The sequence below is a fragment of the Rousettus aegyptiacus genome, unplaced genomic scaffold (assembly GCF_014176215.1).
Source record: "Rousettus aegyptiacus isolate mRouAeg1 unplaced genomic scaffold, mRouAeg1.p scaffold_m13_p_13, whole genome shotgun sequence".
Lineage (NCBI taxonomy): Eukaryota > Metazoa > Chordata > Mammalia > Chiroptera > Pteropodidae > Rousettus > Rousettus aegyptiacus.
This window is the reverse complement of record NW_023416288.1, coordinates 19,622,078-19,646,538: the sequence shown is the minus strand read 5'-3', so window position 1 is coordinate 19,646,538 and position 24,461 is coordinate 19,622,078. Positions and strand designations below refer to the sequence as shown.

Below are 24,461 nucleotides of genomic sequence, written 5' to 3'. Positions count from 1 at the left end.
ATGTACTAAGTACATTTGTCAAAGCAGGAGTGTGTGTCCTCCATGGACTAAAATTAGAAAGTTGTCACTCAGGTCATAAAAACCAGATTTCAACTAGATCGACTAGATTTCATGAAGGACAGCCATTTGGTGCCTAGGCTTTCAAAGAACGGTGTTTAAATAAGTGTTTAAAATAGTAGATGGGAGTCTTCATATTATCTAAAATGATTTTCAAAATAGGGAATTAAAGTGTATTTTAAAGGATATTCTGCAGAATTAAATTTAATGAAAGCGAAGAGTAATGAGTAGTTAAGTATAACTAACTGGTGTCTCTGATTATTTTTAGCTATTACATCAATCAACCTATTTTGTGCACCTGAAGTAATTTAAAAAGTCATTCTAGGCCAGAGGTCCCCAACCCCTGGGCCGTGGACCAGTACCTCTTTGTGGACTGTTAGGAGCCAGGCCACATAGCAGGAGATAATCGGTGGGCAAGTGAGCAAAGCTTCATCTGTATTTGCAGCCACTCCCCAGCACTAGCATCATCGCCCCAGCTCCACCTCAGAGCATCAGGCACTGGATTCTCATATGAGCACTGGTCCCCGGTACCAAAGGTTGAGAACCACTGTTCTAGGGGATCATCATTGTAGTTGCTTGGAAATTCAGTCTTTTGTGCAAATAAATTGGGTCGTTCCAGCCAAGGAGTCCATATATCCAAAGCGCATGTGCACTGTGGTCATATGACATGTTTACAGGACGTCAGAGCCACACAGAGTGAACACATCAGTGAGAGGGTGCTAGGACAATACAATACAGAAAACTGGACTATCCAATGGTTTGCTCCATTGATAAAATTAGCAGCAGGGAAGGCACTGTCTCTTAGTTACCCACTTGGGACAGAGAGGGACCAGGGCAACTATTAGATGCTCCCAAGTCTGCCTGTCATCCATGGTCATGCCATTGAACCCTCAAGCTGTGCATAGAGACAGGAGTCTGCAGGCATGCTAAAACTAATAAAAATGGTCTTGTAGCCCATATATGATTGGCTTTAACCTAAACAAATACACGTTTAACCAGCAAACGGGGCAATTAAAAATTCTTAATTAGAGGGTTCACTCTTATATCTGTTTGTAATTTCCATGCTTTTAAAAGAAAACAACATATCGTTGAGAATTTTAAGACAAAGCCATGAAATACCCACACACAACTCCCGACTTGTATAATGTTAAAGACCAGCAAAAATAGAGGAACTTAAATTGTAAGGAGCTTATTAGCTCTTTCCTTCTCCCCTACCCAAATTATAAAAAGACATATTCAGTCTTAGCATTATCTACATCTTTATAATATGGAGACTTATGGGAGGTTCCTTGCAGTTTCCACATTTCCTTATGTATCTTAAAACTTCGATATCTTCTAAAACTGTGAGAGAGACATTCTTGAGTTATTATTCCAAGAAAGGGAATAAAAATGTTAAAATTAAGAATTATCTCCTAGATATGTTTTACAATTTTCTTGATGTTTCCTCACATTTTTGTTAAAGGCTATAGCAATAAACTCTTTTGTGTTTTTAGTAGAAAGATGGTGAAGGATTTTCCTCCCCACAAAGAAATGTAGAAACAGTGTGTAAAAGTGTGTAGTTATTTATCTTCTTATGCGAATGTGTACATACATATATTCTGCAAGTTGCATTCAGATGCTTTCCTCCAAAAGTCTCTTCTACTTATGCTCCTGTTTGGTTTGCGTTAACATAATCAGTACTGGCTTGGAACCTTTGGAGCTCTTTCATTTTTGACTTCTCATTTGTTGATGAAAGAATGGCAGAAGCCATACTAACAAATATTCCAGAGGAGAAAACAGATAGATTGACAGATTCTACATGCACACAGGCAATCGTGGAGGCTACAGATACAAGCAAGGGCTTGGGTTTCTGTTTTGCTGGGATACCTCTTCTCCAGGGACTGCTCTGTTGAGCTCCCACCTCATTTGAATCTGTTTAACAATGCTGTAGGGTAAGTACAATTCATACCACAGGCAACTTCCATAATTACTATGCTTTAAAATGGATTATTTCATTTTCACTTGAAACTGACCTAAGGATTAATGTATTACAATAATTACATGATTTGTGGTAAAGGAAATGGGTTTTGGCTTCAAGAGGAGACTGCTGAAAGCAAGCCCCAGTCTTTCAAGTGCACCCATTGGTTTTAGTTCCTATAGGATGTGAGGGTTTGGCTTTTAGGAACTATGTTCCATTAGGCAGGCATCTCTTTTAACCAGGATGCTCTGATGTGTAGGGGAAAACAAACCCACCTGTGGAGTTGAGAGCATGTCCAGGCTCCAGGAACACATTTTACCATCAGTAGAGACGGTGATGAGGTTATGAGCATTCTGGGTCCCTACAACATTTACACAGTACACGGGATGCTGCAAAACATAAACATGGAGGATCAGACACTGATCCAGGAGGAAATGCTTCCATTTGAGTATCAAGCACATTACTCCAAAACAAGGATTAAAGAGTGACATAATCCAACAATAATATGAGCCTCAGGTCATTTGCCACTTTTGATTTGAACCTGATTCCTTTCTAAAAGCTCTGGAAGCAACATAGTAGTGGAAATACTTACAAAGCTTCATCTCGCTCAGTCAGATGCAATGCAATCAAGCTGAAGGAAGCTAGAGCAAAGGAGGATTGATGAGCAGATGCAGGGCAGGGAGGTGAATCTGGATTATTTAACTGAGTCCCCACCACCTAGGTTGGCTTATAAACTCACTGTGAGTAATAGAAAAAGCCAGTTTTCAAAAGGGTGGAACTATTGACTTTTGGAAGGAACAAGTGTTACTAAATCCAGAATTTAAGGAATTATGGTCACAGCGCCAAGCATTTGTTAACATTCTTTATAAAAAAGTGGTTAATATTCATCAGCCTCTTTAGTTTGAGAGAGAGAGATGATGGTGGAAATTATTGGCACAGCACATCTAGTGAGATAAATTTAGGTTCTTTTATGTTACTGCAAAATCTAGGATAATGATAGATTCATTTTTCAAAATATCATTTGGGATAGTATGGAGGCTTAGATTTGGCCGGGGCCTTGAGAAAGGTCCTTTATACATCCCAGGAGTTGTATGCAAGATGCTCTAACCTCCTGTCATACTCTAGTAGGTTATCCCACTCTGTACAATTCTAAATGGTAGGCTAAAATCATTTGCAGCTGCACATTAAATACTAAATGGAAGGTTAGCATAGCAGAACCTAGCAGTAATTTGGGTTAGATTTCAGGCAGCTTAGCCATCAGTGGCCAAACCACAACTCAGTTGATGCTTCTCTGTACAAATAGCTGACAGTCTAAGACTTACTCTTGATGAGTTACTATCCATAATACCTAGCCACAATGACAATGAAACAATCCTTAATATTAGACAGTTGATGTTATATAAAGGATGGTTCCCAAACTATTATTATCATATAAACTCCTGGTCAGAAGGAACCATAATAATCATCTAGGGCAGCTGCTCATCTGCCTCTACCAAGAAGTGGTCCAAACTCTGATTAAACACCTTTCTTAAGGGTAGCCAGTTTTAGCACTAATTCCTAAGGAATTCTTCCTTCCACCAACAGGGATAAAGAAAGCTCAAGGAGATGCTTTCAGTGCAATGCCCTCTGGGATCATACAGGTCAAGTTAAAACATTATTCAAATTATTGTTACATTATCCTTCCTCCCCCTAGTCTTGTCTTACCCTAACTAATCATCAGCAATTATTTCAACTGCTCCTTGAATGTCTGGTTTTCAGTACCTTCCCCAACCTGTCACTCTCTTTTTAATATACTACATTTTGTCTGAGTTCTTCTCAACATTGAAGTTCAGAGAATGAAACATAACTATCTACCTATACTCTGACCAAGAGAATCCAGAAATCTGGGGAGTATTGAATTGTCTCATGAGGTTAAAAAAAAAATGCCTGTATTAATGCATCCTAAGATTATATTTGTTTTTTAACAATAACTTTACCTTTTTTACCCATGCTGATGGACAGTCAACTAAGTCTCTTTGTCTTTTTCGTACTCCATTCCTATAGAAACTTTCAAATGAATTGGACTTAGTGGGTCTAGATGCCAGAGATCTGAAACAAAATGTTATCCTGATCAGGTCTAAATATCAAGAAGACTAACTGGTTGTGGGACTGTAGATAATGCTCTTCCCCAAGTCTCTGGTGTATGTGGGACCTGCAGCAGTGTTTAAATGCAAGCATCCGAAGGAAGCTTTGTGTGAAAATCAAGTGTAAGAATGGATGAAACAAATTCTCACCTAAAAACAGCAGACTTAGCAAAATTGAAGAATGGGAAAGCAATGTCCAAAAATTATTAAATTAAATCTATCCAGTATTTTTCAGCAAAAATCCAATAGGGGTTCTATGTTAATCAGCGAACATCCATACAAATCACCAAGACCCTAATAGAATGGGACTCCTACAGGTGGGTTGAGTAGGGAAAGAAAGCATCTAGAAGAATGCATAGAGCCAAACGCCTAAAGAAGGAATGTGTGTGGTAGTCTCTTCCTGGCTTTAATCAGTACTACTGGCCTGTGCTTTCATGAGTAATAAAAATCAATTTAAAAGAAAGGAGTTGAATGTAAAGAAACCAGAACAGAAGCAGACACGTGGGCATACACAGACACAAACATATACAGCTCTGCTTAATGGAAAGAAAAAAGCAATGGTTCAGCACATATTTCCAGTGTAGATGCCAGATCGTTTTTTATTTATTTTAGGAATAAACTCACTGTGTGGCAGAAGGTTTGCTTTAATTATAATTTCCTGTTGTCCCAAATGCATATGTGTGGTGGGTGTGAAAGGAAATTAGTTAGTAATCTGTGGTGGACCTCTTTTTTCCTTAACCACTTTTGATCCTGATACTAATCAGCCAGTCATTAGTGGAAGTTGAAAGACAGTCATGACATTTACTGTGAACTTTTTTTTTAAGCAGTGACTTCAATAAAACACAGCAAAAGAGAGGGGGGAAAAAGTTTTCTATTTTCTAACAGAAATAATGTCATTCTGTTCGATAATTATTGAATTTTAGTTTTGATGATCACGTCCTAAGTTATTTGAAAAAGGAAGATTAATGACTGGATTTCGATTCTTACCAGAATCTTCTTGCTAAATATTCTAACATTTGGATTGACAATTTTTTGAAACTTCAGAAGGCATGTTCACAAACACACCAAATATATACATACAGGCAAGAGGTGATTTCACACTACTTGAGCAAACACCTGCATCAAGCTCGCCTTTTCCTGGGTCACAATTTTCTGTTATTAGTTTGGGGAAATTGAGTAGACATGAGCAATTTTCCAAGCTTCCCAACAACTAGTTTTACTTGCATGTCTTAGGCCCAAGTCAATCAGAATTAAAGCTGACCTGGCATTTTCAGTTCCCATTGTCAATCTATCTTATAAGAGTGGAAGAAATTTCCTCTTCATGGTCTAGCTAAAACAGCTAGCAGTCCTTTTTTAAAGCTAGAGTGGTTTTGAGGCCAGTAGATGAAACAAATGAGGCAACTACATTAAGAAAATTGAAACAATAGTAGAGCTGTTTCCTTGGGCATAATTTGGGCATTTCAGAGGAAGAACATCAGTTACTCTGAATGTCAAGGTAGCACGGATTGATGGAGACATGCCTGTCTTCTCATTCCTCCTAACAATTGCTAAACACACCTGTCATTCTCTTAAAGGAAATGACAGAGTACTTGTCTTCCAAACACTGTACTGAAGCTCTTCTGCTAAATTATGGGTAATGGTTTTGAGATGTTGACTCTTAACCTTGGGAATTATATTGTCACTGTAGACTTTACCATTGAGACTTACATCACGCATTCAGGAATTTAAGGTCATAGATCTCCTCTAATCACAAGTGGACTTTTGCTTGTTGGCAAAAGTCTCGCGTACCATCCCTAGACATGAAATGGTTACTCTTCAGGGTGTGTCTAAAGTTATGTTTCCACCTTACAATGTAAATGTGAAGGGTTTCTTTAGGAAAACAATTTCACAGATGCCTGTTCCAAAGTTTCTCCCCGTGTCCTTTTTTATTTTCAATCCATCCTCACTGGTGACCTTCAAGACGTCCACAGAGATCCTTTATATGTTGCTAAAATTTGTAAAACCTTAGATTTCTCTAAACCCAGAGCTTCCTTCACCTACTTTTCCTCAGCTTTATTTTAGTCAGGCTGCAATCACTATAAATTAGATACTCCTAACTTAAAGTTAATGACAACCTTGTACTTTTGTCAATTATCCCCCCTTTCAGAGCTTGGATGGCCAACAGGGATGTGACAAAAGCTTGACTTACTGTGTGTGCAGCAGCTGACAAGGGTGTCCGCTGCACTGGCGTCCTCCGGTGACTGCGATTATCCCACAGGACAATCTGGCCTGAGTAAGTCCCACCAACCACCAAGTTGGGATGAAAACGAGCAAAGCAGACTGACATCACAGAGGACTGTGAACAAAAGGGAGAAGGGCACATGGTGAAATGCTGGGAGAAGGTTCGTTTCCTTCTGAAGAGAAAACAGTTTATCACATAAACTCAATACATCCTGGAAAACATAAAGCAATTGTTAAGTGCATAGTGAACAGAAAATTTTGTACACAGACATAGACTTGCCCTGAGAGGGTGCCAACAGTTACCCCTTGAAACCTGAAATTTAATACCCTGGGTATGTCATCAATTAGGCATAAAACCTATCTGATGTACATCATTGCTTCGTGGTCTGGAAAACTTGGTTTATAGACATTTCCCACTTACCAATGAAATTGTATCAGAGCTAATATTAATTACCCACTGAAGTCTTTACAAAGCAATTCTTTACTCTAAGGCTATGGCCACATCAAGTTATTCTACGTAGTGTTGGCAAGGCTTTGAAGATTTTGAGATGGGGTGCTTTTTTGCCTTTTCAGCTTCAAGTAGACTTCTAGGAAGTGTACTGACCTCAGACTGATCCAACTGGTTCCTCCCCAAATTCCCTCCCCTCCCATGGGCTTTCTCCTGACCTTTATCCTGCCCACTTCAGACAATTCTCAATGTTATTCTTTGCCTATTTTAACAAACAGTCAGAAATGGATTTCAGTTCAGCTTTGCCATGGCCTGTCATAGCACCGTGAGTGTGGTTTATGAAATTCCACAAAAGACTACTGGGCACTACATTTTATGGGAAATTACTTAGCTGAGACAGAACCATGATATACTTAAAATCAGACAAGTTGACTGTTTCACATCTCCTAAAAAGTCCATTTTCATTCCTGCAGTGCTTTACATGTTTGCATTTGTATGCAGAAGTAATTTTTTAATAAATACATTTCATCCCTTCATTTAAATTCAATAAATGATCTTACATGTAACAAAGGCATTGTACAAGGCATGATGGGAAGACAAAAGTAGTCACTGCCCTCAACAAACTTGTACCCTGGTTAAAGAAGCTAAAAGGTATGCAGGTAGATGAACAGAGCTGCTGCTGGTCCACACGCGCTAGTCCACGCCTTTGTCTGAAATAGAAAAAGGTGCCTCTCTGCATGGACATAGTCATATGGGTGGGCACATGCTTTGGCAAGTGGAGACTAAGGGGAATTTTTGTCCTCACTTGCCCCTCCTAATTTTTGTTCATACTTGACATCCTGCAAGTGTGCAGGGCACAATTCGTGCACACAGGTAGCAGTCTTGAATGTGGTACATGCCTGTCACTAAACCATAGGAGTGCGTGTATGTGTGTGTGTGTGCATGCACGCACATATGTTGATGTGTCTTGTGTGTGATGGGGGAAGATTTGTTTTTTCAAAAAGAGGGAAGAAAGAGGAAAAGTGTAAAGGGTGCGATGGTTAGACCTCATGAAAGAAAATGTATCACCCTCTGAAGTATATGTGGGTCATTTAGCGAGTGGACAGGAAAACAAACAGGCATTCCTGAGAGATGGATAAAGAGAAGAAAAGACTAGAGGCACCCAAACAGAAGCTGGTGAACAGCCTGCAGTCTGGTTTGGCTGGGAAAGAGCTCTCATGGAAGAGGCAGGTAGCAGGAAATGTGGCTGAAGAGGTCACCTGGGCCAGACCAGAGAGGGCCTTGAATGGCAGGCACCTAGGGATGTTTTCTGCAGGCAACAGTGAGAAATCACAGCTTTCTGACAAACAAAGTGAGAGGATCAAAAGTTGTAACTGATAAGCCAGCAAAGTAAAGAAATGACTGAAAAAAAAAAAAATGACGACCTCTTTCTGACAGGAAGCTAAACGTCCATTTCTAAAAAGATCAGATCGATTATCAGCCTAAGGCTCTCTAGTCAGAAACAGTCTCAGATATTCTGAGGGAGAATCAAGAATGTGGACTATTTTTCAATGTCATGTTTTCCTGGTTTGAAATGATTTTCAGTTCCAATGCCTTGAACATGATTCAATGGAGAACATGCGTGTGCCCCAATCTGGTTTTCATAAAGTTCAAGAAAAACTCTCAATAATGATACTGAATTAAAGAAAAAGAAAATAATGCTGGTCAGCTTCTTGTTTTACACATCCCACAGAAATGATTCTTAGTTTTCAATTGATGAAATTCTTATGTTGTTTGAGCTATGTTGGAAACATTTTCTTTAAAGCTTCAGAAAGACTTAAAATTATCCAGGTGGTATCGACAATTGAATTTACCAAAGCTCCAATCAATATGGATAAAGGAATGTCATTAAATTAGAAAAATCCAGAATTCAACCACTTGATTGCTTCTGTGTTTCAGTCAAATACCAGCATGTACTGCTCCAAACCTTACACAGCTCGTTGAGAGACTAAACTAGAGCAAAATGTAAAGTGTGGGTATTTCTACGAGGCTGAAACACAGAGTCGGCCATCAATTAGACTCCAACCCCACAAAGTGAGAACTCTCAATTCCTACTTTTTCATTCATTCATTGGTTTACTCTTCATTCATTCATTCATTCATCCATTCATCAAACACCTAGTGCCCACTAAGTATTAACTCAATCATTGCAAAAAATTTCAAATGTCACAAAAGCCCTCATCTCAAATTTAGAATTCTGTTCAAATCTAATAAAACATCCAATTAATGCTAAAAGAATTCTGCCATCATAAGCTATTCTGTTTTGCTACAAACCAATCTTTACAATATCTCCATAAGGAATAAAGTAGACATTTTTATTTTATATTTGAGAGATTCGAAATAGAGAAGTAGTTATGTAATTCATCCATTTCACTTATTATTAAGCTTAATACATTAATTATAGCATTTTAGAATATATATTAAGGTACAGAATGGCTCTCCAAGGTATGCCACATTTGACATATTACCATTCATATGGAAACATTAAGGCAGTATGATCTCAATTACCTAGATGTAAAGTTTAGAATTTGGTCATTTCTTGAGATGTTTCTAAGTGCCCTGATGTTTGACGTAATTGTGGCAAACAGCTGAATGATTGAATTTTTTTTAATTTTTTTGTCCAAATATTTAGGTTCCTTTTGAACAGCCCCCAACTACAGCCCGGACAGAGAGAGACCCTCTTCTAATTTGGAAAGTATGCATCAATTCCCTAAGAGTAAAATGTCTCGGAAAAACGCCCTGCAACCTCCTACTGTTCATACAGCTACTGATCTAGTTGTTGTCAATTGTCACGGAATTTATAGACTGTCAGTGTAAAGAGCAAAGGATGATATCATCCTGTCAGTTACAACTATTCAGTAAAGGGTAAAGAAGCATTCCAGAAAAATTGATTGACACTGCTAAAATATGTGGTTTTTTGTTGTTCTGTTTTTAACCACACATTTTCTGAAGCCATATTCTATAAAAAAAAATTAACAATAATGTTATTTTTAAAAATTCATCACTTTCCTAGGCATTTAACATTTTATATTCATTCAGTTAATCAGTGTCACAATAAAGCATTATTAAATTATAAGATTAATACAATTTAGACAAAATTTATTGGAAACAAGGCTTCCCTACCTTGTGATCCTGGCTCTAAAAGAATATGTATCTATAAAGATATTTTTGTAGTTTTAACTTTGTACTTATTTTATTCTTTAAAAATTAGAGAGTTAGAACTATTTTGAGAAACAATGTATGGCCTTTAAACATTCAAATCAAGTAGTTGACATGCGTGGAAAAATCATGATGAAGTTGACAAGAAGGATTTTTGGGTGATGTTAACTGTCTAATCAAAGTAAGCATTCCTGACACTATGGTTGAACTCTGTTTTCTATGAAGCTAGTAAATTCATTGATGTGGGCACACTGACAGTCAAATCAGGGGCCCAGAAATATAAGTTAATATATTTAAAGCTTGATGTAAAACCGGTGAGCCTGACTATCTGCATTCTAACTCAAGTAACGTAGAGACAGTTTTGCATGAGGAAACACCATTTCTAACAGGGCGAGCATCACATTCTGATTATTTGTATACTATAGTTTCCCCAAACTGAGACAAGCGAGGTTTTGAGACTACATTTTGAGAATCAGTCATCTGTTGACCACTTCTGGTGTCCTCTGCAGACGCAGAAGCCCAGAGGCTTCAGAGGAAATGGTTTGTTAATCTTGAGCAGACAGCCTGGATACCAGCGGTCCCTGGAAAGGCGGCACTCCTCTTTATCCGTATTGCCACATGTCCACTTGAGCACGAGCTGACCCACTGAACAGGGTTCCACACCCTTATCATCTATGTCGAGACAAGGCAGTTTATGTTACCCCATTCACCGAGGAAATTCCACAGAGACGAGACCGGTGGAGACTCCGCTTTCAACGTCTCCCCCTGCTCACAGCACACCACTGCATTGAATTCCAGTCGACCCCAAGCTCTCCTTAAGTGGCTGTGAAGGCTGTTTTCTATTTTATAGAGCTAATCCAGGCCAGCTTAGGGATGGCACTTCCCCTTAACCACAGACCAGATGCCTAGGACAAAAAGCCTTTGGTCATTGCTGGCTGGGCAGCTCGTCCCCTATGTTCACATTTGATCTGGTTTGTCCTTCCGTGTGTGGCATTCTGCCCACTCCCCAGCCACCATGCCTGAGTGGGAGAAAGAGGGGTTCTGTATTCAAAAGCATCTCCTATTTCAAGTACCATCTCTTCTGGGGAGAGGCTGGTCCCCAGAGACGGAACAGCCATATTGTTGCCATATGCTTTTTAATGATGGCTGACATTTTATTTGCCTAAAAGCAAATGCTTAACTGTCAGAGGGCTCTGAGGCAGAGAGATCAGATGCTTCTGGCTACTAGTGAAAAAGTATATATTTCTGCAAGTACCTAAGAAACCCACAAAGATATTTCTTTTGTTAATGAAAAAACATGTAATAGGAGAACACTGCTATCGAAAACCCCTCTTAAAGGCAATCACATAGCACCAGGCATCTGACTACGTGCAAGGCGTAAAAGTGGTAGAGCCAAGACATGAGTCATGAGTCGGGCACTTAACTTTGATTGAAATGAAGGGGAAAAGTCTTGTTTCCTTCTGAGCTCTCTTTTCCTTCACCTAAGCTACTATCCCAGGGTGCATACTTCATTCTTCTAAACTCTGAGAAGAGTGACTATCTTCTGAAAGTTATCACCCCATTAGTAATGGGGTGCCCGGGAGCAAATATTGAATTAGCTTGGTTGCTACTTCTTGACTGAGTTTGTAATAAAAAAAGAAAGAAAAATAAAAAAAAAAGAGAACAGCTGACTCTAAAATTTGATTTCCCAAAGATTAGAAACCACTCATTCTGATGACTTTTCTTAGAATCCCTTGAACTTTTCATGCCTTTCAGTACTGAGACTTTCATGTGTGCCTAGAGCTGTGTGCTGAGAATACAAAAGTTAATGCACAAACCTCAATGAGACGCCACTTCACATCTACTAGGATAACTACATTTTTTAAATGTTTACATGTCAATTATGATCAGTAAAGCTGGGGGTGGGGGAGAAAATAACTTGTGTTAGTGAGGACAGGGAGAAATCAGAATACTCATACAATGCTGCTAGGAATGTAAAATGAGACAGCCACTCTGGAAAACAGTCGGGCCATTCCTGAAAAAGTTAAACATTAAATTAACACTCCTAGGTATATACCCAAGATAACCGAAAACATATGACTACACGACAACTTGTACACGTATGTTCATAAGAGCATTATTCATAATAGCCAAAAAGTTGAAACAACCCAAATGTCCATCAACTGAGGACCAGATGAAACATACATTTTTTTATTATACAGATTAAAAATGAAAATAATATATAGATTAAAATGTAGATTAAAAATCCATACAAAGGAATATTATTCATCAATAAAAAAGAATAAAATACTGATATGTGCTATAACATGGAGGAACCTTGAAAATATCATTAAGTAAAACAAGTCGCAAAAGGCTACATATTGTATGATTCCATTTATACGAAATGTCCAGACTAGGCAAATCCATAGAAACAGAAAGTAAATTAGTGGTTGCTTAAGGGTGGCAGTCAGGAGGAGGATAGAGAATGACTAAAAATGGATATAGGGTTCATTTTGGGGGTGATAAAAATGTTCTGGAATTAAATAGTGGTGATGGTTCAACACTTTGTGAATATATTTTAAAAAACACTAAATTGTATACTTTAAAAGGGTGAATTTTATGATATGGGAATTATATTTCAATTTTTAAAAAGATAGTGTGCAGACATTGTCCTGATCTCATGGAGTTTACCAACCTTGTTTCTTATCTTCGAGACAAATGTCTGCACTATTTTGATCTTTTTTCAAACAATTATTCAATCCTTTTTACTTTCCCCTGAACATCTTCAGTTTTCACTCCCCAAGAGGCACTGAAGTGGAAAGGGAAGGCTGACACACTTGGAGTCCCTAGAGCTTACTTCCTGCTGTGACACCTGTTAGCTGTGTGAATCCTCTAAGCCTTAATTTTGTTTTGCAAATTTTCAAATTATTTATTTTAAAAAATTATGATGAAATGTACATAACATAAAAATTTACCATCTTAAGCATTTTTAAGTATACAGTTCAGTGGCATTAAGTACATTGACATTGTTGTGCAACCATCGCCTCCACCCATCTCCAGAAAATTATCCTCTCCAACTGAAACTCCATACCCATTGAACTAATTTCCCACTCCTATGTTCCTTTCAGCCCTTGCAAGCTCCATTGTACTTCCTGTCTATATGATTTTGACTACTCTTGGAACCTCATATAAATGGTATCTTATATAATATTTGCCCTTTTGTGACTGCTTTGTTTTACTTAGCATAATGTCCTATAGCTGTTACCACACTTAGGTAGTACTACAAGTGTTATTACATCTTTGTGTAGCACACATCAGAATTTCCTTTCTTTTTAAGGCTGAATAATATTCTATCCTATGTATATATCACATTTTGTTTATCCATTCATCAGTCAATGGACACTTGTGTTGCTTCCACCATTTGGCTAACATAAACAATGGTACTATTAATGTGGGTGTATAAATATCTCTTTCTGACTGCTTTCAATTATTTTGGGTATATACCTATAAGTGGAATTGCTGGATTATATTTTATTTTTAATTTTTTGAGGAACTTCCATACTGTTTCTATAGTGGCTGTATCATTTTACATTCCTACGAGCAAAAAAAAAAAAAAAAAAAAAGTTTCAATTTCTCCACATCCTTACTAACACTTGTTATTTTCTGCTTTGTTTTTCACATCCTAATTTGAATGAGATGTCTAACCTTAAATTTTCAATTCATAATAGGAGCATGCTTAGAAACAGGGCATTTTCTTGCCCTGCTTAGAAACAGGGCATTTTCTTTGCTTCTTTTCCCTGGGACTGCTGGAAGATTTGAATTAAGTAGTGCAGTTTAAAGACTGATAAAAAATATTCCCTGATGTAGAATTAGAAATGACTACTTCATGATTCAAAGAAACATTTCTAGAGAAAAAGAAGGTCCCGAGGACTCCTCATTTTGCTCAACGAATCTTTCCTAAACAATTCAGTTAGTAATATTTGATCCTGCCTTGATGACCTGGGTGGAGAAACTCCTAGAAGTGTTACAACACCTTTTCTTACATGTTTAACTCTTCCGAGTCCTTATTTTTGACAACCCTTCCTTTCTGTCTGGGACATTGATTTTCTCTCTGTTTTCAAATATCTCCATGCCTAGTTACAGCTCCTATTGTTGATGGCAATTCCAAGTCCTGACATTTACTGACTTTGGAAAATGAATTAGAGGAGAAAGAGGAAACAGTGCAAAGTTAGCATCAGAGATAACTCTGCAGTGAAAGCCAAAATTGAATTCATTATTATTTACATGCATACTCACAGAGCAAGGACTGCCAATTTAGGGGAATTTAGACTCTATATCATAGTTTATAGTCCCTTCAGTGCAAATATTTTTGAATACAACAAAATTCAAGAGCAATGGGGTAATTTGCACACTATTTCCAAGGAGATTTCTAAACTTTTTTTTAAACCATATTTCACACCTTGAATCAGAGCTCGAACCTACTTATTTGTGACGTGACTTTATGTCTGATTATTACTGTTTCATCCTATACAGGTTCATAGACCCCCTCAAGCTATTTTCTAAATCAGTGTTACTCTAAATTTGCCTGTACCTTAGTAGCATCTGAGGAGTTTAAAAACTTCCCTGATGATAGCCATATCCTATATCAATTAAATCAGAATTTCTTGGTGGGGGGGGGGGGGCGGGGGGAAAGTAGGACCCAGGCATCAATATTGTCAGAAATTCTATAGGAAATTCGATGTGCAGTCAAATGAAAAGTACTGCTTTAAATCAATGGTTCTCAAACTTACCTGACCATAAGAAGCACTTAGAGAGTTTATTAATAACACAGATTCCTCCTTAAAAAACTAAAAACAGAACTACCATACAACCCAATAATTCCATTTCTGGGTCTTTATTAAAGAAAGTGAAAACACTAATTTAAAAAGGTACATGCACCTCACACCCCTATATTCATTACAGCCAAGATATGGAAGCAACCTAGGTGTCCATCAATAGATGAATGGATAAAGAAGATGTTACACACATACACAATGGAATGTCACTCAGCAGTTGAAAGGAGTGAAATTTTGTCATTTGAGACAATAAGGATGGACCTCTAGGGTATTATGCTAAGTGAAATTGTGTCAGACAGAAAAACAAATACTGTATGGAATCTAAAAATATAAAACAACAGAAACAAATTCACAGATACAGAATACAAACTGATGGTTGACAGAGTGGACAGGGAGATAGGTAAACAAGGTGAAGGGGACTAAGAGGTACAAAATTCCAGTTATAAAATAAATAAGCCATGGGTATGTAGTATACACATAGGGAATATAGTCGATAAAATCATAACAACTTTGCACAGCGACAGATGGTTACTAAAACTATCATGGTGATCACATCATAAAGTATATAAATGTCAAATCACTATGTTGTAAAGCTGAAACTAATATAATATTATATGACAACTATGCTTACACAAAAAAACAACAATGACAACAAAGAAAAAACCCCTACAAATTCTTACATCCAAGCCCGGAGCTACTGAATCAAATTTTAAAGAAGCCTAGTGGTCTGTGTATTTAACAAATACCCTGGTGCTTTATCTCACTGAGAAATTTGGGTAACCCAGATCTAAAATAATGAATTAGAGAAAATCCTAAAGTCACTATGGGATCAATTTTCTTGTCCAACGTAGGCTGTGCTGGGATGTTTCCTTTATCGGGTCGGTCATGTGCCATTTTCACAACCTGCCCAAATGAGACACACGAGGTACAATAAATGTTCCTCTACTACAATGCCATCCCTCCATTTCCTTTCATTTTAGCTGCTCGTTTTCACATCTCTCATTGCTTCCCCTACCCTCCTAAATAATTAGGCTCTTAGAAAATAATCAATAAAAAGGATAGTGAAGGTTTAGGTCCCCACTCCCCTTTAGCATCGCTCTCCAGGCTGACATTGAACAGTAGAGAGTTTTCTTGCTTATTACTAGGAGGGCTAATGATCATTATCACTGTTACACCAAGTGTCACATGATTATTCACTTGTGGGGGTATTCCAAAACTTTCGGTCACCTACTAAATGTCAAATAAGTTGTATATATCACTATATCAGATCTATTCGGTGGGTAGTTTTGCCTCCATTTTTTTCAGATTAAGAAACCCAGCCTCAAGCAAGTTAAACCAAAAGTTTAAGAACAAATGAATAGCAAGTGGTAAAGCCCAGATTTGAACTGCAGCCCGGCTTACATTGATTTAGAAGCTAATAAACTGTGAAACCTTTCATCAGTTGAATGCAGGTGCCTTTTCTCATTGAGATACACAATCCCATCTCCTGAACACCACACTTGTGACATACTATGGGACTGGTAATCACAGACTAAACCTCATGCTTCCCCATGTGGCAGGGTGGGCTTTGGGCTCCTTGCCCACTACAATAGCCTTGGCATTGCATCTCCAACCCCTCTCCTGTTAAACTTCTGCTGCTGATGTAGATATTGGTCACCTGACTCAGCTCCTGGCCTACTTACAGGTGACAACAGAGCTAATTAGCACCAATTGTGGTAATATTTACCATGAGGCGAATACTTCCTGCTGAGAACTGATTGAGACCAATTAATCGTTTCATGGGCGTCTACTGAACAGCTAGCAGCAGGAAACCAATTGGGTCACTACTGACAAGCTCTGTGTTTATTGTCACTCCTTTGGGAGAAAGTGCTTTGTTTTCATCTTGTCACTATGCAGCCAAACCAAAAATGCCATTTCAGTACAAGTTCTTCTTAAATGAGTATTTATCCTCCAAAATAATTATGTAAATTGGTATTAATTATTGTGGAAAGGGAAGAGTTCTTCTGCATGCTTTAAAAAGGAAAAGATACTTCCTACTCAGAGACACAGACATAAGACTTGGAGAACAGTCTTCTAAACTCAAGAGATATGAAATAATATGCATGCATTTTTAAAATAAGAGGTTCATTAGGAGATGGAGTCATCTTGGGCAAAATGGTGACATTTTAGAAATTAAAAAAAAGAATGGCCTATGTTTAGAAAAAAGTTCAAAAAGTAATCATCAATAAAAAATTTTAGGTGCATTCCTTCCTCACTTGTATCTGAAGAGTCTCTTAAAATACTAAAATTCAAGGTGAAAATGAGAACTTTATGAACAACAACAAAAAAATGGTACATTCTAGCTAAAAAATACCCAACAGTAAGTTGAAGAATCTTGATAACAAGTTCTTTAAAATGCAAAGCCATTCTTAGAAAATAACTGCTTCAAGACTATCAGCTATGCAAGGCATTGGAAGACTTCCTGGTACCCGGTGTCAGACTAGATATAACATATTACACTGCAGAATAACTAGGAAATTTCAATTTCCTTATTCGTAAAAGGACAGTTTGTTTCCTTCGCAAACTTTATAAATGGAAAAGTGGCTCTCAGTCCTATTTCAATTCTCACAGCTAGTATGAGTTCTGTAGAAAGATCAGCACAAAAAATTATTTTTTTATTTAACAAACTTTTTATAATAGTTTTAGATTTGCAGAAAAGTTGTAATTATAGTACCATTCCTCCATACCTCACCCGGATATCCCTATTGTTAACATCTCCCCTATTGTTACATTAGTGTAGTAAATTTGTCACAACTAATGAACTAACATTGATACACTATTATTGAAGTCCATACTTTATTCGGACATTCTTAGTTTTCCCCCAATGTCCTTTTTCTGTTCTGGGATCCCATCTAGAATACCACACTGCTTTTAGTCATCATGTCTCCTTAGGTTTCTCTAGGCTATGACAGCTTCTCTGACTTCCCTTGTTTTTGATGACCTTAACTGTTTTGAGGCATATTGGTGGTCAGGTATTTCCTAGAATGACCTTCAGTTTGGGTTTGACTTTTTTTTTTCTAGACAGAGATATTTTTAGATCTTAGAAAATATTGGACAAAAAAAAAAAAAATCCATGACTCAAGGTCAGCTGCTGAAAGGAAATTATAACATACACACACATTGAATTTTTAAAAACTTGTTTACTTCAAAATTTTACTATGGATAAAGTAAGGTGGGGATACGCCATCATATCTGACAATAATGCTCACTGAAACATTCTCAGGTCAAAGAACCTTTTTCAGTATAGACTTCTGACTCTTTACTAACCCTGTAGCGCCTCTTTTTCAGAAAATACGAAGCCCGGGTTGCTATGCTTAGGCTGGAATAGGGGTGTGGTACAAGTTGAAAGCAAACTTTGACTTTATAAAAAGAACAAGAAAGAAAAAGAAGAGATGAGTACATGAATTGCTTTATAAAAGGTTCAAAAGCACCATCTTTCTTCAGATCAAATATTTAAATCCTGCTTAATTAAAATTTAAAAAAGGAAGTTGGTATTTGGATATGGCATGTGTTGACATCCAACACTTTGATTTAAGTGAGTATAAACTAGAATGAACAGACTATTTAAGAGAAGGAAAAAAGTTCCAATTTGACAGGAAAGAGAGTATAGGCAGTGTTAACTCCAGTGCTTGTTAAAACATGAAGAATTAATAGCAAAAAGGGAGGGAAGAATTGTGAATGTCTCCAGTTTAGTATCTTCAAAAATGCTTGGGGTTTCTGAGATTGGTTCACCCAAACCACATGAAAGTGACACTAAGGGACACTGCTACACGACTTCCCTAAATCAGGACTGGGACTGTTCCACTTTTCCCATCAAACTGTTTTACTTGAAGTGTGGCCACAAATTAAATTTATTTTTTATTGAAAAAGTACTAAGTCCTTGCAAAGGAGGCAAACACAGAATTCAGAAATATAGGTCCCTCCCCCTGTCCCTGCCTCCTCCCCTTCTCCAACTGGATAGAGTAAACCATGTAAAAAAAAAAAAAAAAAAAAAAAAGAGCCAGCTTCTTAGTCTATGACTTCTTCCTTGGCAATATGGCTTTCAGCTAGAGAATCCAATAGACTATAGGTATTGGGTATTTTTTTTACAAACACAATAATAAATAGGCTAATCTGATTTAGAACTGTTGTATTGGCGAGAATGTCTATACACCATTATATGATACATAGATCTGTGTCTTGCCTCTTGGGCAATTTCTTCTTGAATTTGTAGGATTCAGGTTTGTGCTTGAGGAGGTAGAAAAAAGAAGGAAGAACATGCCGTCTCCATATGTCACTCAACAGCCCCCGCTGATAAAATAAGTTCACATTCGGAGGGTCCACCCAAAAAGTTATGGAACATCCCACATTAGATCATTCCCAAGCTATTTAGGTCAGAAATTATAGGTGACTATTAAAAAAAAGAAAAAGGAAAAAGAAAAAAGAAAAAAAAACTAAAGTGTTCCACTATATATAGACTTTTTGCATTTTTTTTTTTTTTTTGAGTTACTGCGGTGGTTTTGCCAGCTGAGACAGTGCATGGAATTACTTGGATTATTTAAAATTTAGCAGGAAAATAGAAGAATTTGGTAAGAATAGGTTTTTTTTTTTCCTTACATTCAAACTATATGGTGAGTATATAACTCAGGGACACAAATAGGAATTGAGGTCCTATAGACAAGAAGCAATGTGGTTCAAAGGCAGAAGCAGTCTTTGTCTCTTTTTTATCTGCCTGGAATTACTTAGTTATGCTTATGCCTAAGGCACGGAGATGAACCAGATGACCTCTCAGGACTGTGTCTAGCTTGGTGGTTCTATTGATAAACTGCTACTTTGAAGTACTGAAAAGGACTAGAAAAAACTGGGTTTAAGTGCTTGCTAAAAGATCGATGCAAGAGACAAGGGTAAACTGATTTTTGTGACTGTCATCTAATTCCAAGTCCCACCCATCCCCCAATTTCTACACCAATGCTTTTTCCGATGAAGATTCTTTGATGTTTAACGAGAGACTCCAAGACAGAGTGACTAGAGTGTGGAAAGGGATAGAAATCTGTCCTGGTGGTTTATTTCTAAGCTGAGATAAATTCCCCCTTTACATGACGTTTACATGTAGTGGGAAGACCAATGAATAAATGGCTATTAAATTTCCCAGTGTTCAACGTGAGCTAGTTTTTAAAAGACCAAACAATAAACAAACTCAGACACAAATGAATATGTACAAACAAAAATTCCTTTGGGATTAAATTATTAAATTTACAGCACCTCAGAGATTTATTTCTGTCCTTTTTGTCCCCCAGGGGGAAAACCTCACCTCATAAGACTTAGAATGCATAAATTAAAGGCCATTTACATGGAGTTTGAAGTTCCCAGTTCTGGAAAAAAAATCTGGAGGCGTATTAAAGGCCATCTGTCAACAGAATCCTGTCTGAATCATGTCCTTCATTGAATGATACGGGGGATAGTGCTGGTTAGCTAGAAGAATGTGATCATAATTCCTAAACACATATGTTAGAGTACACTCAATATGTGTGCCAGTCAATTATGATAATGGAATGGAATGTTTTGCATTATGTAGATCTAAATAAAAATATGAGAAGACAATATTTTTTTCCCTTTTCCTTAAAAAAGAGATAGTTCTATGTGAAGAACGGGAACAGTTTTCATAGCAGTCTTAGTTGTGATGATAGTGTTGTGATGATGAGTATTTCATCCCTGGGATTTGTGGGATTCACAAAGTGCTCAGTGTACTTCTTCGAGAGTTGAAAAAGGAAATGTGTCCAATGTTCCTGGGTAACCAGGAACAATACAAAGCCAGGTAATGAAGAGTTAAGAAAACTTCTCGGCCTGCTAATGAACTCCATCCTGCCCTGGTAAGACCACCCTCCTTTTAAGTAAGAGGTAATTTAATATGCATCTAACTCAGTTGTGTTTGGGCTTCATCCAACCTAAGAGTATCAGTGTGATAAATTATAATGAATTGTCTGCAATACTTCACAGAATGCCTATAACAGACCTGAAAAACAAGATCCCTAAGCCTGATTTTCTAACCCCCTTTGAATACTTTTCGCTTTATTCAGACCACTCCAAAACTTGAAAATGTTTCTTACAGCTCCCTGACACTGAAAGTAATGTACTTCGAACCCCATTTGATTAGATCCACAGTTGTTGGCTGTCTCTATTAAATCAAGCCCCACACTTGAAAATGACAGCGATGGTGAGACCAGCCAAATAATAAAGCGAGAGAACTAACATGGCTCTTTTAGTTTCCAAAGGGTTTCTTTACATGTTAATTTCCTTTTGTAATCCACACGGTGTGCTAGGATTAGGTTAGTGAAATGGACTTGATTCCTATTTCGGATTCTGAAAAAGCGCCTGGATCCAGGCACTTTAGTGTCTGTAGGGAAAATGGGCAGAGACTGAAAAGGGGGTCAGGGAACTCAAGTTCTAGCAGGGCCTGCCTGTTACTACTGCTGTGTGACTTTGTTCATGTGACTTCACTCCTTTAGGGCATGATTTCTTCATTTAGGTTAGGAACCACTGCCCTAGAAAAAAGGCTACCTTCTCTTTGAATGGCTTTAGACATTCCAGTTCTTCAGAATGCAAAAGCAAGACTATTATTCTATTAGATGATTGGGTTGATATTAAGCTGCTTCGCGCAGTGGTCAGAGGACAGCAGCCTTTAGTGTAACACACGAAATTTGTGTGAGAGAGGCAGAACGGAATGCACTTCCCCCCTTCCCAGTCATATGATACAGATGTTGTTGTGTAAAGATCCATGGGCTGGTAATCAAGACTGATTTTCTATGTGAAAATCATGTTAATTCCATCGGCTTAATTTCCTCATGGGCAAAATAAAATGGGCACACCAGACTTGTAAGCCTCACACGGCAGGAGACAAAATGACAAGCTTCTCTTCTCTCTGTGTTGTATTTTGTGCCTAAAACAGTTCCTGAGAACTAGCAGGTATTTGCATTCATTTCCTATTGCTGCTGTCACACTATACCACACACCTAGTGGCTTCCAATAATACACATTTATTATCTTATAGTTCTGGAGGTTAGAGGGACTAAACTTGGGGGGTTGGAAGGGCTGCATTCCTCTCTGGAGGCTCTAGGGAAGAATCAGTTTCCTTCCTTCTTTCCAGCTTTTAAAAGTCTGTCTTATTCCTTGGCTCGTGGCCGGCCACTTTCCACCTTCAAAGCAGCAATGGCTGGTTGAGTCTTGTTCAGATCACATCACTTTGATTCTGCTTCCATCATCACATTTCCTTCTGAGTCTAACTCTGCTGCCTCCCTCTTTCACTTATAAGGACCCTTGTGATTATATTGGGCCCACTTAGATAATTCAGGATAATCTCCCACTCTCAAAATCCCTAACTTAATGGCATCTGAAAAGTCCCTTTTGCCATGTGAGGTAACATATTCACAGGTTCCTGGTGTCAGGTGGTGAATACCTTTGGATGGCCATTATTCTGTCTACCAAAGTGCTTAATAAATATTTGATCAACCTATAAATATTTTGAGAAAATGATAAACACTTTGAATTATTTCTAAGGTTAGCTAATTGCCAGGGCTCATCACTAGCCAAAGGCATGGTCACATGTATACTGTACTTCTGACCCCTCCCAAACACGCAAACTTCAAACTCTTTCAACCGCAGGTTCACCTGACCCTGTTTTGGCTTAAAAAAAATGCACTCACTCTGGTTCCAGTCTAGTCTCTTTTACCTGGTGGACAGACCATAATCTGTTGTGATAGATTTTCTTCAAAGTTAAGTGAATTGCTCACTGTCACGGAGAGACAGTGATATAGCCGTAACAGAGATTCAAACTCCTTTTCCACTTCCTTCCCTCTCCCCTCACACTAAACTCCTTTCCCCAATGACCATTTCAAACAGATCAACCAATAAAAAAGAAGAGGTAGTAATCTTCAGGCAGGAGTAAAGATACACAGAGCATACCGGAATCCTACCAGATAAAACCCAAGCAATGCCGGTATTAGTAACCTCTGAGTCACATACTTTCTCACTCCAAAATAAACCCCTCCAACTTAAGTCACAATCACTGAATTACTCTTACTAAAGGTGCTACTAACCATTATGTCAATCAAGATTCACACACCTTCTGTTGAAACTTTTTCAAATTTGTCCTCGTGGCATTAAAAATATATGACAAGAAGCAACTTTCAACTGCCATCCAACCCTCCTCCCACCAATATAGATAAAGTTTCAGGATATTTTTGGCAGGCAACCTATAGGAACTTTAGTGATGGCCCATTATATATTTTCATTTTGAAGTTTTCAATTGTTTTGAAGCAATTAACATTTTAAGCCTGTTAGTGTGTGTCACTTGGGTAAATTTCCACCCGTTCTTGGTTAAAACAATTATGGGAACTCTATCTTATTTCTAGCTTAATTGTATCATTCAGAAAAGGATGACAATTTACTATATTTATCCAATGCCAGTCCTATCACTGTATCATGTATAACTGGTGTCAAAGAGTAATTGGGAATTGGAAATTAATTAAGCACTATACTTAAGTGTGTTGACAGAAGGAGATAATTACTAGATAGACACACAACACTTCAGACTTTTATAGTCCAGGCATCCTTTTCTTCTAACCCTGGCAATGATATCATATCAGCGACAAAATCCACAGATTTACTGACTATCATAAGTACCGAGTATCTCATCTTATGACCTAGAGGAAATAATCGTGCAAGATTCACAAGGTCTAAATTCTCCTGAGTAATTTTCCCTGCAGTTCTAGCAAGTTATTAAATAGTTAGCACCCACTGTTTGCAAATATAAACTTAACGTAGGTTTAACATAACACCCCGCTCTAATGGAAGAATGTGAATTTCTATGGGAAAATCCAGTTCAAAGGTAAGGAAATCTCTACTAGATTCTTTTCCTTACTTAATTCTGTATTCTTGAACATAAGCCTTAAAACATAAAGAAAGTGGGTAAATTGATACATATGAAATTAATATTTAATATCAAGAAGCAGGACAAATAAACACAAAATAAAGCTGAATTTCTAAATAACTACTTCTGGAGTCAGAAAATGTCATAACTTGATGGCAATAATGTGTTTCATATGGCAAATGCAAGGTACTGTGGAAAGTTCTGTGTCTACATTTGCCAGGTCAAATGAAGAGTTGAAGAAATTGGTCGAAAGGAAAAAAAAAAAATTAAACTACTTTTTTCCAAGGCAATCAGACCAGGAAGGCAAAAGAGTTTCATTTTCCTGTATCCCTAAGTTTTTCACTCCACCCCCTTCCAAGATGCAGACGAGGGTTACAGTTAGCTACAAGTTGTCACACATCTGGAAGACTATTTTAAAACACATCCAAAATGTTTTGACTACATGATGCCAAGCATCTGGCAATACAAATTTCTCTTAGGTATTTTTCTTCCATAGAATTCAGTCTTGTGTAGATAGTCATTGTGCCAGATTTTAAACTACACATTTTATTTGGAGAATGACAAAAATATATATGCGAACGTAAGGTTTTCCTCATGATTTTGATTTAGGTAGATTTAAATGTTGTTAACAGAGTTGCCATTGATTCTTGCATTAGTTGAACTCTCCCCCCTGGCCCCAAAAGCCCTTCGGTGGCCTCTAT

General features: G+C 37.7%; 1 protein-coding gene across 6 annotated transcripts in view; it reads right to left on the bottom strand.

The window, feature by feature from the left end:
* Positions 1–24,461, bottom strand: part of DYNC1I1 (dynein cytoplasmic 1 intermediate chain 1) — a 343,203-nt gene that overhangs the window by 61,619 nt on the left and 257,123 nt on the right. For all 6 annotated transcript variants that reach the window (XM_016131454.2, XM_016131458.2, XM_016131455.2 and 3 more), the window contains 2 exons: positions 6,326–6,472; positions 2,290–2,403 (listed from right to left, as the gene is read on the bottom strand). In XM_016131454.2, the coding sequence (XP_015986940.2) occupies positions 2,290–2,403; positions 6,326–6,472 (261 nt within the window). The remainder of the gene's footprint in view (positions 1–2,289; positions 2,404–6,325; positions 6,473–24,461) is intronic.